Raw genomic sequence first — 15,671 nt, forward strand, 5'->3', positions numbered from 1 at the left:
CATACATACATACATACATACATGTATATATATACACATGTATATATACATACACAGAAATAATAGTAATGTGCAAAAAAATAAGAAAAAGTATAAATAAATGTATAAATTGTCAATAATTCTGTAATCTGACTCTGAATTACAGAGGTGGGTTGCATGAATTTCTGAGGGAGGCGTTGTTGAGATTGATGACCACAGGCAGGAATGATGTCCTGTGGCGCTCTGTGGTGCATCTGGGTTAAGAGGAGTCTTCTGCTGAAGGAGCTCCTCTGCTGGGTCTGTGTGTCATGGAGAAGGTGTGAGACATTGTCCAAGATGGACTGAAGCCTGGACAGCATCCTCCTCTGTCATCAACATGTCCAGCTCCTCCCCAACAACATCACCAGCCCTCCTGGTCAGTTTGTTTAGTCATTTGTTGACCCTCAGCCCACTGCCCCAGCACGTGACGGCGAAGAAGATCGCGGTGGCCACAACAGACTCATAAGACATCCTCGGCATCGTCAGACAGATGTTTAAAGACCTTAGCTTCCCCAGGAAAAGAGTCCCTTTTTGTAGACTGGAAAGCCTGATTCATCCAGCTGTGTATGGCCATTGTCGTCATGGTTACTGAAGTCATTTCACCCTCACATTAGAAGAACAACAGTCCTAAACATACAACCAAAGAAACTGATGCTCACTGACAATCTTCATTCAATCCACTGAACATGAGGTTCTACAAAGTGTTGATTCAGATGGGCTGAATACAGATGAAGAATACAATACCGTGTTGATCAATTGCTACACTGAAAAAAAAATAATGCAACCGCTTTTGGCATTTACACATTTAGTTACTTTAACACAATTGTTTCATGCCCCACCCTGCTAACATAAAACAACTAAATAGGATTGAGTAAATGCCAAAAGCGGTTGCATTATCTTTTTCAGTGTAAAGTCTGACAAAATAAAAAGAAAATGTGTTTAAGTTCAAGAGGAATGTAGCGGAGCCTGACACCAAAATATAAGGGATATATCCTAACCCAAATTTAAACAGTGTTAGTGTCCGCACTCATACTGAAGATCCAGACATACACAGAAGGGAAGCTCAAACACATGTTTTCATTCCATAATCTGTAAACACTTGAGTAATTTAGTAATAAAATCAGAAGTCGTCAACATATACAGCAGAAGGTAAAACATTAGGAAGTACAGAAGTTAGTTCCACATAATGGCCGCGTGGAAGAGGAGTGGCTCAATTATAAAAAGCTTTTCTGTCTATGAAAGCAGCAAAAAACTAACTTTTATTGTCTAAACTTTACGAAAGGATGTCAGCTTAAGTCATATTTAAACTCACCGTGAAGATTCGGAATTTTGCCCTGCGTGAAAAGCAGACCCCGAATCTACAGAAAAATGTGGAAGCAAACATGATCAGAGGCTTAACTGACTGCAGGGATGAACAAAATACTGAAATCCTCCCTTTCACAAAAACACATGGGGCGTGTAGCAACAGGCCTCAGACTGGCTTCACTTAACCCTTTCCTCACTTTTAAGTTCCTGCAGAGCCCAATGCACTTCCACTATGTTGTCAACATGTGCCTGAGGCAAACAAAAGAGAAAAAAAAGCCTAACCTGAATGGTAGAGTCAGGTATGTGACTGGAGAAGGAAGAAGGAAGATAACTTTTAATAGAACATTTCGCAAGAAAATCTTCCTTGTAGTTTTTTTTTTTCTGAGCAAAAAAACAATCACCTGCCCTGAGGGATAAGCATAAGGAAATAATACAAAGGCAGACACTGGAACTTTCCATTCAGTGTACAAAATGTACTTGTGGCAATCACAAACTGGTTTCAGGGATTAGAGAAGGAAGGATGAGATGTAAAGCAACTACTGCCCGGCACAAAGAAAGGAATGTTACAGAAAAGACAAACCCAAACCTGGAATCTGACATCCAGAGAACTAAACCTAAACTTTATCAGATAGAAAAGAAATAACCTTGCTTACAAATACAAAACTGCTAAAAGTATATATATTTTTTTTTTTGCCCTCTATGTGAATCATATAGGTATATGCACATACATATAACAATGGAAAATAAACAGCATTTATGTCAGAGGATCAACCTCTATCTTCCTGGTGTTAAACTGTCATTACAAATGTGGAAAAACTGGCTTGTTTCCATTCAATCGACAAACATGCGGTCAGTCAGGGTGACTCATTGCAAAAAACACAGGTGTGGGGATTGTGGTTTTTGCGGTTACACTGCTGTCGGCTGGTCTTGAATTTTTTGGCTCAGAATTCAGACTGGAATTTTCTTTCCTGTACATTGAATGGTTAAAGCTTTACAAGAAAAATAATGTTTCATATGCCTTGGCTCTTATGAATAAATTATTGAGTGTTGAAACCCTTTTTTTAATGGCTGAACTAGAGGATGCATTGTTCTAACTGGAATCTCTCTCCAAGGAATTTTTGCATGGATGGGATTTTGGGGTCTGGTCTGCAGCTATAGGTCTTGACTCTTTAACCTTTCCCTATGGCGAGGGCCTCATTGGTGCAATAGAGGTGCTGTTACTAAACTTTTAACAATCTGCCATCTCTCTTTTTTTGTTTTGCCTGGAGTCTTGGAAATCTATTTCAATATTGTCCCTCCCCCTCCTCACTTGCTGTACATGTCTGTTAACTTTGCAATCCTTAACAACTTACCATTCTAAACTTTATATGCACCAAACTTTGTGTCTTTTTCCTTTCAAACCATGACTGTTGTATTATATCTGCTTTGATGACATCATTTCTTCTAAAGTTTTTGTTTTAGATAAAAAGGAGTACCGCTGCTGTCTGCTGGTCTGGAGGTTCTGACAACGGCTGGAATTTTTGTCCATAATTTCTGACCCAAATCTGACAGAGATCATATGGAACTGTCTTTTTGCCAAGTTATTTGACTTCTATGAACATGATAAACTCAACACATCACTATGCCAGAGGAAGTTCGTCAAATCGATAATATTTATTTTGCCGACAATAGGGTATATAGGAACATGTACCCTATGAGTAATGTCTTTCACACCAGGTTTTAACTGCTTGTTGCCTTGGAATTATCTTGATAATGATGCTGATATTGTCCTGAGCCTGCTGACTGATGGCCTGGGATTGCCCGGATCCACAATTTGATCCGTCTGGATCGAAAATCCAAGGAAACCATAAAACAGCTTCATTTGCTATGTAAATGTGATAGAGATAAAACTGTTTCTACTATATTCATCACAGAACTTAAACCATCCTACTTTCTCACCCTGGTATCTAATTAACTAAGACCTAGGTGCATTCCATTCATATTTGAATATCTGACCTTAAGTAGTAATGCCACTAAAAGCCACATACCAAGAGTATTCTGACTGCTCTTTGCACTTCTTTCTTACTAATGTCCTATATGTACTGTTTATATAGACAGAATACAGCATAAAACAGCGTTTTAGACATTCCTGTAACAGTAATAACAGTAAGTCCATTTAGGAAATGTGAACCATTGACATATTGGTGATAAAGTAGGAGACTAAGTAGAGACAACACTTCCCACGTTTAGGGTTTTGAGGTTAATGCAACACTGCATTATTCCTTATCCTTCCATGATGGTTTATCCCTTTATACCATGTAAACTAAGGGTTTAATAACTTTATCTCCATGTTTTCTGGAGATCCTTTTAATTTTGCACCTTTTACTTGTCACAAAATACATAAAGCTTTAAGAGCATTACACCACAGAAAGCCCTCTGGACCTTACTTGATTGAGCCTTAACACTAGTACTCGCAGAATTCAGATTCTAGTGGAACTCCCACTGGCCGTCAATTTGACGGGGGACATTTTCACCAATGGAACGCATGACTAGTGATCATGTCATCATCTGAAATGGTTCTAGTTTGCGATATGAACTCATTGTAGATATGTAGACCTTAAAATAGCTCTAATATATATTTTTTAAAAGCTGTATTGTTTGCTATTATTATTTGTGGTCTAAATTTGTATTCAAAATAAATCAGTGAAATAAAACTGTTTTACCACACAGGTTCGAAGTTTGAAATGACAATTTTATTTACAAAAATGTATTGATTCCCGCTGAACATTTCCCCCAGACCACCTTCTCACAGTTCATCATACAGCCATAAGGGCTGTATGATGAACTGTTCTCTCTTTGCAAAGATATGAAAATAAAGTGCAGACTGAGAGAAATCCATCAATCTCTGTTTATTTTAATTTTGTTTGTTTTTTTACAGCACTAGTGGCTTGTTTTTCTGACAGTAGGCTGACAGGAAAGGGGGTATTAGAGAGGGGGAGAGACATGCATCAAAGGACCCCAGGCAGGATATGAACCCGGGTCGGCCGCTTAGAGGACTGAGGCCTCCATACATGGGTCCACCTGCACGCCCAATCTCTGTTTATTTAACTAGGGTGAATAGTTGAATACTTTTTCCTCACTACACACAGTTTTTCATAAACACAGGATCTGAGCATCTTTGTTAAAAAAAGCCCATCTCTTTCTTCAGAAAAACGTTGACACATTAGGCAACACATCCGGATAAAAATGACAACGGTTTAGGAGAAGTAATAACCACAAAGGAGTGAAAACAGTTTCATTGAAGAGTGTGACCGAAAGTAAGAATTACGATCCTTCAATTGAGGTTTGCCTCAAAAAATGTCAGTGTTAGGAGAAAATATGTCTACCTCACCTTAGTTCTACACTAAACAATAAGTTATAAACTCAGTAACTCCATAGTGTGACAGGGGGTAAAGCTGTATGATGTGAAAGTAGAGGGAAAGGAACTAACTTAATGGGTTTTAGTAATGGAAAAAAAATATTTTAAAATGTACCTTTTTCCAGTCACATAAAAAGAAAAAAGGGTGAACAATCATCAGTCTTACTTAAATTTAATCACATTTTAGTGGTAGTATAAATATTAAGTCTGATAATATAAAAATACAATAAAAACAATTGAGGGGTACCCGGTTTAAACTGAAAACATGCCAGTCCAGCAGACAGCAGCTTTTAATCAAAACTTTTTGGGTGCTGAAGGGTCTTCTAATTTCACTTACTAAAAAAAGATACTGCTACCATACATCAGGGTCAAGAAAAATACGCCTTTTGTGCATATAAAGTTGGTTCCACTAATTTGACCCTTGAAAAAAGTTTTCCTTTTTAAACTCTTGTTATAAATGTCTGTCCAGGACCCCAATGGAGGGTATACACCAAGGAGGGGGTCTCTACTTACTTCTAGCTTCCATTTTTTATATGGTACAAAAACTGCATGTAATGAGAAAAAAAATTACAAACCTCACATTCCTGCTTTAAACCCTGAACCTTCCAGTCAAGCAGTCAGGAGGGGAAAAAAGCCCATTGTACCCTTCCATATTTAAATACTAAGTATCCATCTGGGAAGAAATTTACATGAACAACTTAAATAACACCATAAATAAAGGATTTAGTTAAAATACATAAGCAGTTCTAAATATTTAGGAAGGAAACTCCCTTGGTCTGTTAGAGTCAACAGTTTGGATTCTGTAACCCCAAAAACAACAAATCTGCGTCCAATACGGACCCAAAAACAACACCTGTGATAAAAGTGATGTTTTCGCCAAGTTTGCATCATATAAATACATTATTAACATAAAAATCTGCAACATACAGAAAACAACTTCTACATGCATTCTACTCATATGTTCCAAAAAAGTTTGCAAAGATAAAAAATACAAACCACTGGACTTTGTTTTCCCAAGTTTAAAGACGTTTAACTTCCCATCCAGGAAGCTTTTTCAATTAAAAATGTCTGGATTAGCGTTGAGTTCCAAGCTTTATAGAGTAGCCCAACAAGGCCTGGTTATGGCTTAGAAATGCTCATACGTATTTTTAATGTATAGCAACAAAGTGAAACATAATGCAATTATATTTAAATAAGTTCTGGAAAACAAACAAAAGTTATACTTATTTAACTAGCAGCTATAAAATAAAAATAGAGCAGTTTCAATTTGTCTATTTAGTTTTAAAGCTGTCAGTGATAGACACTGGACAAAAGTTACTACACTGGACAAAAGTTAAAGATTCTAGACAAAAAACTCAGGTTAAAGTAATCTTAACTCACATTACTTTTTGGAAGACAGTCCAATCAGCATTTAAAAAATGTTATGCATTAACTTATTTTAGTTCTCAACCAAGGATTCTTGTTTTTATGTCAAAAATTACAAAGTGAAAACCCGTAGGAAAGTAAAAATTATGGTTCCAACCACATAGCCCTGTGGAACTCCATTAAGACCTTTTGCAGCTCATTCAAACTACTTCCATTCATAAAGTCACGCTTCTTTAAGTTTAGATTTCATATGAGCATTAATGACATTAGTATCAAGACGGTGCTGAAGAGTCAATCAGCATCTGAAGATTAATTTAATGTAAAAACACAACTTCTGAACTAAATGTAACTGACCTAAAACTTACTTTATCACTACAATCTGAAATGCTATTCACCTGCGGGAAAGTTAGATCAGTACATGTACGTGTTTACTGACAGCCGTGCAGTCACGGAAGTGAACAGGAAACCAGTTGGGTTTCTGCGCTTCCTGTGGAAACACGTTTTAACATACCCTCCCTGGTTCCTTTACTACAAGTCCCCTCTGGTGTGTAACCATCAGATGCAAAAAAAATGAGATGCATCTTTCACAGCTGCACTATGTTTTCTTCTGTGTTCAACATGAGCTTGATTAAAACAGAAAATGTGGCTTTGCTGCAGAGAAACCCTTCCAGTCTATAAAACTATCTAGGGGAATTTTACACAAAAAACAGATGAAAAATCAATTTAGCCATCTCATTTAGAAATTTGGACTTATTAATACAGTTCACTTTCAAATTCTCCATTGGGATAGAGGACACACAATCTACTGTAAAATTTACACAAATTAGAAAACCTAAACATTTGCCATTAAATTAGAAACGGGCCTAGCACATAAGGAGTAGAAGATAAAACAACTGTTCTTTATTTGGTGCTTCCAAGTGTTGAAGTTGGAGAGACTACAACAGTGAAATCCAAAAAGTGCCGGATGCCTTTAGAAAGAGTATTGTAGAAGTTTATGAGTCTGCTGAGCGATTAAAGAAGTCTCAAAAGAATTTGAAGTCATATATTAAGGGAAGAACATTCGCAGCAATCACAGACAAGCTGTGGTATGGCTCTCTCTATAAGAAAACTAATCCTGAAAGCAGGCTGCAAGATTAAAAAAAGAGGTCTCGAAAACACCTATTATGCATTTATGAACCTAAAGCAGGGTGCAGATACTGATCATATAGAAGTACAACAAGAACATAAATCAGTAAGTTTAACCTACATGGGAGGGTTTTTAAAGGTCCGATATTATGCTTTTTAAGCCTTTCAACATTAACAACTGGCATATCTTTGTTAAAGTATAACCTTTGCGACTATGGAGTATTCAAAAGTAAAAATTAGTCCAGAAGAAAGACCATTGCCTTCACTGTGACTCTGCTATTCATCATTCGGTGTCCCCCATTTTCAGTGGGGGCACTGCAAAGCAGAGTGAGGCTAAAGTCCTGATTCTAGCTGGGTGAATTTTCTGGTTTTTGCAAATTAAGCAAAGCTAGATCCTGCAAAGGAGGCGAAGTGACATTTGCAGGAGTTGTTTGCATTCGGGTCAAGCCAAATCAGACAGTAGATGTGGCTGTGGTGTACAGAATGAAAGACGCAGTAGAGAAAAGCTGTTTTATATAAAAATGCAGGATAAAGAGATCATGCTAACATAGGATGAAGTGGGGAATGTTCTGCCAAGGATTGTAGGTGAATTTAGTCCTAGAAGGACTGTTTCGACATCATAATTCCAGAGCAGACACCGGGCAGCCACCACCTCTCCCCTACTCTGTCTCCCTGGTGGGCTTCTCCGATATACAGCCGTTCTCCTTCCGCTCTTCTCCTGACTTAGCACCAGCAAGGGGGGCTCAGCTGAGAGGGTTGTGGTGCTCTCTCTGCTGGTGCCTTTGGACTGATTTCCAGCTGCTCCTTACCTCTGTTTGATGGCCCCTGGCCTATGATATAGACTGGGTAGGGGTTACTTTGAAGTGTCCTTTCTTTCTTTAAGTTGTGTGCTGCTCCTCTGCCCTGCCCCACCCACACAGCTCCATGGTGCAGCCTTCTACTCTTAGTGATAGTTGGTCTTCAATCTCAGCATTACTCAACAACTCCATTTCAGACTCAATCCCACAACTGATTCTCATCATTCATCAAGGTCCAAGACCCATGGGAGCCTCAGCAGAAGATCTGTGCATTCACCCAAACAGCACTTGGTCCCCTAGCGTTCTTCTATCCGTGCCACAAGGTTAATCAGCCACTTCCCCTATATAAAGCCACGTCATTTGTCACACTGTGCCTGCTTCCTCTGTGTCTGAGCTGTCTCAGAATCTCTACTTTACTCGTCACTACATTCCTGTGAACATACATCACTGTTTACTTGCTGCACGAATCACCTTAAGCATCCTCTATGAATTATCCTAGGGGGCAGTGCCACCCTCATAGTAACCAACCTCCCCAATGTAGCCTTTCCAACTAGCGCAGATTAGCCTTTATTTTTGTCTGTTTCTCTAATTTCAGCTCTCCGCCTGCCCTGTGCGGCACTTGCTCTCTGTGCACCCTCTCCCCCAGTTCATTCGTAATTTATTACATATAACTGATCTTTAGTGTCTTGTGCAATGGTATGGTCACACCACACCAGGGGGCGGAGCAAGATGGGGGGACAGGGGTGGCCACCCCTACAATTTTTCCCTCTAATACAAATGTGGCAAGTTTAAGTGGAGTATTCAAAAGATTAAAATTTTTCATACATTAACAATTACTTGACAACAAAAACACTGTTGTTAATTATGCACAGCAATGTACTAATATTAAAGATAAGTACAGAATTCATGCTCTTTTCAGAACTAGATTTTGTGTTATATGGGGTAAAGAGAAAATAATGTGTCTGCAAGTAATCTAGAAGTCTTCTGTGAAATAATAGATGAATAACTCTTTTAATAAATTTAATCAATTTATGTAGATATTAGTACTTGTAAATATCAATTTTATCCATGATTATTGGTATAAGTAGGTAAGTATTGACAATGGAAAAGATTAACTCCAGCCTGAAAGAATTGCTTCTACTATTCCTTTAATTTAGAAAACACGGATGTTGAAATATACACATTTATTTGTTAGGAAAGGCTGCAGGAAAGTATAGTTAGTCTTTATTTAGCAAATATGGATGTTGTGATTGTTAATTTTCCTGTTGGAATGGTGTAGATTGACCCTGAGGTTCTGGGGCCTATCCACTTTCGGCCTACCCTCAGTGAACATTGGTTATTGCCTCGCCACCCTTACAAAACTTTTCTGGCTTCGCCTCTGCACCACACACTTTCTGAGCATCAGGGGCAGACAGTTTACATGCAAAGTCTATGATGGACGTACTTCAAGGGGTTTGTTGTCTCACATTCCACCTTTCAAAACCCACTAAAGGGGAACACAGTTTTTTTTTTACATTTGGCCCTTGATTTTACTTTATTACATCATGTTCTACTCACCCATATGAGTTTTGGGTGATTTGGAGCTGTTCTGAAGATATTATGTTAGGTTATATCACAGTAACGTCTTCCTATGGGCAACAACTTGAAGGCACAAACTGAACTGTTCATAATTTATCATTTATTGTACACCCGCATTTATAACATGTAGGCGAATCACTGTCCCCCAGACATCCCCGGTTACTTGGAATTCCTCGGAATATCTTCAGAACAGCTCCAAATGACACAAAACTCATATGGGTGAGTAGAACATGATGTAATGACATAAAATCAAGGGCCCAATGTAAAAAAAAATGGTGTTTCCCTTTAAGACAACGAATTTATGGACTTTCTTAAGATGGGTTTAGTTTTGGTTTCCATCTGTACATGGAATCCAGTAAAGGTGAAATGGATGTATAATGCAAGGGATATAGCTTTAACTCATAGAGCCAACTGTCTGTGAAAAGGCTGATAAGCAATACCAAAGAAAGGCTTTGGGACTGTTTATGTCGTTATCTTGGCACTGATGAATGACTTAATTAATAATTTCACTCACCTGTCTAACTCTGTCCGGTTTCTCATGACTGCTCATCTGATCCACCTGCTCCAGTTTCAATTTAACCTGCCTGCTCTCAGTCATCAGTGCCAGATTGTTCTTGAGCCTTTGGTTTGAGAGTTTTCAAGTGTAACCGATTGTGTTCTGATTGCCTGGTCCTGACCCATTCTGCCTTTGGACCTCTGAGCCTGCATGTTCCTTTTCTGATCTGTTTCCCAGAACCGTCTTCGAACTCCTGCTGGATTCTACTTGTGGACTGTACCTGGATCTGCCTCAATTTACCCGCTGGATTATCCTGCCTTCATTGATCTGCTTGGATCTGATCTCCTGTCAGTTCTGTAATCTTCAAGGATTCAGCATATGAAACTCTTGTGCGGCAACTGCTGCGTCTGGTAAGCCAACCAGCTGGAATCAACCTCATTCTCTGGGCATGAACTGAACTCTAAAGCCACGTTAGTGACTCACATGTTCATAATCATCCTCCATCAGATTATCGTGATCACTAACATCCGTTTCTCTCCTGCAGGGATTCCTGCCTTTGATGTCCTAGCTGCTGTAACTTCAGACATTTTCAATAAACGTTTTTGAGTAATCCCACACTCTGTCTTGCCTTGAATACAGGGTCCCCTGTTCTGAGCCATAACAGTTGGTTCTTACACTTGTTAGTAGTCTTATAAAAACGAATGAAGAATTTCAGTTTCAGTGCATCTCACAGTCAAATAAAAGGATGGCAGACATAAGGGGAAGACGTAAATAAAGACAAGTGCAAGTGACCTTGCAATTGGTCACCAAAATATGAAGAGGACAGGTAATTGTGAAGAGGGCACTTCAACCTGAAACTTTAACTTTTGTCCAGTGTAGTCTGCTGTTCTGGAGACCAGTCGTCTTTTGCCAAATATAAGCAAGTCCCAGACACTTCCTCATAGTTGGTGCACTACTTCACTGTCTGAGCAGACAAAACCAACCAGTTTCCGCATATCACTAAAAACCTGCCTGCTTCTTTGAGAAAATGCTCCCCCATTTGTCTGTGATGCTGTTGTTCTCGGACGTCTTGTCAGGCAACAGGATTCCTATCAAGATTTTGTGTAAACATGCAAATACATACCTCACCCAGTAATGTAAGAGCCTTATTCACACTGCAGTGGTCCACGAAAATTAATACACATTACCCTGACCAAGTAGATTACCAGTAATGACTTGCTGCAGGTTGTAAGTCTAAAAAGGGCTAATGAATCCCTTCCTATCATAGGTGGTTTGGGAAGTAGTGGTTGATCGAGCCTCCTTCTGTCCATCTCTGTCGTTGTGTCCTTGGGCAAGACACTTTACCCACCATGCCTGCTGTTGGTGGTTAGTGGACCTGGAGCCGCCGATGTTTTGCAGTCTGAGCACTTGGGCAACTATGGCCACAGTCCATCTTGTCGCCAAAACTGTGAATGTGGGAGTAAATGGGTGAATGACTGAATGTAGTGTAAAGTGCTTTGGCGTCCTTGGACTTTATAAAGAGCTACATAAGTACATGCCATTTATCATTTACCATCAATAGGAACATATTCATGTACCTAGCAGTTACACGCACAATGCTAATGGATTGTATGCTAAGGTAAATATTAAGATTCCGCCACAAATACCCAGAATAGAATTTACAGTTATTGCACCAAATCAAGACATTGTAAAATGACCTGGGGAGTAAGTCCTTACCAAGTTCCAGTTCTTACCAAGGTCCATGCTTGGTCATGAAGACCCTCATGATCATGATTACTGGAATCCAAATCAGATATTTCGCTTCAACCAGGATCCAGCTGTTGGCGTAAGTTCATACTTGTACTGGTTGAATAGTCATCACTCCCAGGAAGTCTTCCAGCATTTCTTCTCCCTCCATTTCTCCTAATAAACAATTAGAAAAAAAAACTCTGTATTTGGTTCTTCATAGTCTTTTTAATGTCATAGGGAAATGGCTGTGTCAACCGTTGCATTTCAGAATTCTCCCAAGTGGTGCCCAACTTTACATGAGTGAATAAAGTGATTGGTTGTTTATCAAGAGGGCAAGATTGATGTGGCGGAAGGTTTGCAAGCAAGTTTGATTGTGACCGGTTTCTTCAAAGAATCTTAATAATCAGTTAGCAACTTAGTGCTAGTAGGCTCACAATGGGAAAATACATTGGGACCAAGTAGCACTAAATTGGTGAAACAACACTGTCAAGGAACGCTATGGACAGCGGAAACATGCAAGAGGAGGAGAGTTTTGCGTTGGAGGTCATGGATGAGTCTCCTCCGTCACACATTTTTTATTTAGAAGAGGACAAAGATGTTGTGGAAGAGGACGCCAGGGCGGCAGAAGCTTGGTTTGGTGTAGAAAGCTTACAGCCGTACATGTTTGAGCCCTTGCCTCGCAACGCTGCCAGTTCTGTTAGCTCTATGCTAGAGCGTAGAGCTAACGACAGTAGAGTGTGTAGAGCTTTATTCTAGAGAATAAAGTCATAAATTATTAGTCTACGTCTATCATTTATATACACATCAAAATGTGCTGGATATTGTATTTGGTAGCCTATCTGTTGATAAAAACATTTTGGAATACATTTGCGGATGTGTAATCTCGATTATCTCTATTCCATTCTGCTCTTCCGTGTTCTGGTTCTTCCGCTCTGCTCTCCGATCATGGCAGAAGAGCAGAGCTCCTCTAGTGAAACAACACATAACGCTTCAGACATAAGCGTAATGTGTTCAGCTAAGCACAGCGTGTTTAATTCCTCAAACTAATGACACGAATTGCCTTGAGCAGTAGGCGAACGTCGGAATCATGCGGGAATTGCAGGTGGTAGCGGGACAAAGTATTACAGGTGCAGGCGGGAGAAGGACTGAAAATCATGATTCTTTGCTGGAGCAGGACTGAACACTGCCAGAGCAGGCGGGCCTCTACTCTATGCCTACTGAAGACACAGGCGTCCATCCCCGTAAACACGGGGACAGAACTCAATGCTAAAGTAAATGATTCTTATTTCAACCGTTGCATATATTAGCTCCGACATATGAATCAAGATGCTATGACCGAAGAAAACTTGATTGACAGATGACCGTTGATATATGATTGGCAGAATTTACGTTGTACAAGCTGACGTATAACTAACTAGCTTATATAAGATAACGGAAAAATAAACACAGATATTAAGACAGGATTTTTTTTAACACAAATTTTCAAAATTTTGGGAAATATTGTCTGATAAAGAGTATATTTATATACATGTTTAAGCCAGAATGATTTGACATTTAAATATGACTTCCCTAGGACTTTAAAGCATCATCTGTTACCTAATTTCTGCCCCCAAAATTTCCCTCACGTTAACAGATCTAGAGTATGTTTAAAAAACACACTATTTAATTTTCTTGTCAGATTCTTTGTCCTTACACTGTCACAAGTACAGAGCAACAAAATTCACTCTCTGCATTTAACCCATCCCATTGGGGAGCAGTGGGCTGCCATTGTTCGGCACCTGGGGAGCAGTGTGGGGTTAAAGGTATACATGGAATCATTTTAAATCAGCCATCATTTTAAATCATCATTGCTATACCACTGGCAACCTGTCCAGGGTGTACCCCGCCTCTCGCCCATTGACAGCTGGAGATAGGCACCAGCACCCCTCACGATCCCACTTGGGATAAAGCGTGTAAAAAAAATGGATGGATGGATGCAAAACCATTTAAAATAAGCAGGATGCTGTGCCTTGAGGACCAAGGTTGATGAACATTTAAACAGCTTTGGAGGTCACTCTGTTTATGCGTTGGTTACCTCTGGGTATTCCGAACTTATAACTCAGTTGGTCTAATGGTCTCTCTAAACTTTCCCCCAACAAAATAAGAGTGTGCATTCATTAGATATTCCACTCTAATGGACAGGTGTCTCATTCACAGAGTACAAGAATGAGATCTGGAGTAAGGCGCCAGCGGCCATCGGCTTATCCTAAGTGGGTAAGTATGTATGGGCATTATAAACATGCATGATGGGATAAAAGCTAGCAAAAAGCTTTACGGTCACTGACAATGGTGTTATATTTCCTGACAGGGATGCCGCACTAGGTTTCTCCTTTTACTTTTCCTTGGACAACTTCTATAGGTCAAGACTAAAACATAAAGTGTGAGCACAATACATTTCTTTCATAAATTAGGCTGAAAATCTCTTTTCATAGCAGCATTTCACAGAAAAGCTGGAGGACCGAATATGCAGCCCTGTGGCATTAAGTTAACTGTGCCTAATTCAGTTAGTGCTGGAAAATATATCGCGGACATTTGATGGTCATTTAAGATGAATGGTGTTTCAAAATTTTTAAAAAAGGGTGTACAAGGGGTACCTCTGCATTTAACCCATCCCCTTGGAGAGCAGTGGGCTGCCATTGTTCGGCACCTGGGGAGCAGTTTGTGGTTAAAGGTATTAATGGAATCTCAGTTTTTTAAAGGTACCTTAACTTCCTCTCTAAACCGTTTCATAAGAACATTTGCACCTAATTTTTTCAAGTCCGGCATCTCAGTTCTGGGCCTCAAGTAAGAATGAAACCTGTTTGGTGTACTTTCTCACACAAGAGGAAGCAGGTGTTTTTTCTTTAAATCAACAGGCTTCTGATGCTGCATGCTTAGTCTTCTGACTCACTGCTGCCACAGACAGTGGGCTCAGTATGAGTGTATGTGTGTAAACTAAAGAACGGTGGGTGTTTTGCAGCTCAAACCACGTTACAAATGCAGTTAACTCTCTTTTTAAAGGTTATATTGTGAAATGTGGATTAGGAATATACAAGCAATGATTATGTTTATATAAAGCTACTGAAAATTGAAGGTCAGTAAAAGATAAAAGAGAATCCTACATTTATATCACTAGAATGAACATGAAATACATTAATGGGCCTATTTAGTTAATGTCTTTTGAAATAAAAGTGAGAAAATAACCGCATATCAAGCAACAGGCTGTATAAATGAAGCTTTTACAGAAAAAAAAAAAGATTATTTTGAAGGAACAGAGTCTGTCTGTTTCTTAATGATCTCTCAGATGTTTAGGTCTGTCTTAAAACATAAGAAAATATCACTTTAACATTAAAATATCAGACTTACAGCAGAATAAACCACAGAATGACAGCAGATTATTAACGTCATATGAAAACATGAGCGGTACTTACGGTGGTTTCAGAGGCAGATCTCCCTGCAGGAGCACAGACTGAGTCAGAGGGGCCCCCGGCTGACAGCCGCCAGCTGAGGGCGGAACTGCCGCTCCATACGTGGCTCAGGAAACTCATTTATCTCCACCCTCATGCTCTCAGGGTCGGATTTCATCTCCAGGACACATCAGAACAGCGGGACTAAATGTCAGCAGGTGTGTTCTACAGACCTGATTAAGACAGGAGCCGATAGACTGCGGTTCTGACTCTGTTCCGGTGTTCTCAGGAGCCCCGGTTCCGCTTGCATGGTGCGTTTCCCCACCAGCTGCGCTTCTACTCTGAGCTTTACGGCCGCCCTTTAAATCCGTGGTGCTTTCAAGTAAAATCGTACAAAATGGACCTTATACATCAGACTTCACAGAAGTTTCATATAT

The 15,671-nt window shown here is 39.6% G+C and overlaps 1 protein-coding gene across 3 annotated transcripts in view; it reads right to left on the bottom strand.

Annotated features, from left to right (window-relative positions):
- Positions 1 to 15,480, bottom strand: part of LOC107097428 (calcium uniporter regulatory subunit MCUb, mitochondrial-like) — a 24,385-nt gene extending 8,905 nt beyond the window's left edge. The window contains exons 1-2 of one of the 3 annotated variants that reach the window (XM_015394571.1): positions 15,259 to 15,480; positions 11,815 to 11,983 (exon numbers count right to left, since the gene is read on the bottom strand). In XM_015394571.1, the coding sequence (XP_015250057.1) occupies positions 11,815 to 11,824 (10 nt within the window). In that variant the 5' untranslated portion in view covers positions 11,825 to 11,983; positions 15,259 to 15,480. Of the gene's footprint in view, positions 1 to 1,330; positions 1,479 to 11,797; positions 11,984 to 15,258 lie in introns of those variants that run through there. The other 2 variants (XM_015394570.1, XM_015394569.1) reach the window with 2 other exon arrangements.
- Positions 15,481 to 15,671: the final 191 nt, after the last annotated feature.

Source organism: Cyprinodon variegatus, unplaced genomic scaffold (genome assembly GCF_000732505.1).
Source record: "Cyprinodon variegatus isolate N-32 unplaced genomic scaffold, C_variegatus-1.0 Scaffold696, whole genome shotgun sequence".
NCBI lineage: Eukaryota > Metazoa > Chordata > Actinopteri > Cyprinodontiformes > Cyprinodontidae > Cyprinodon > Cyprinodon variegatus.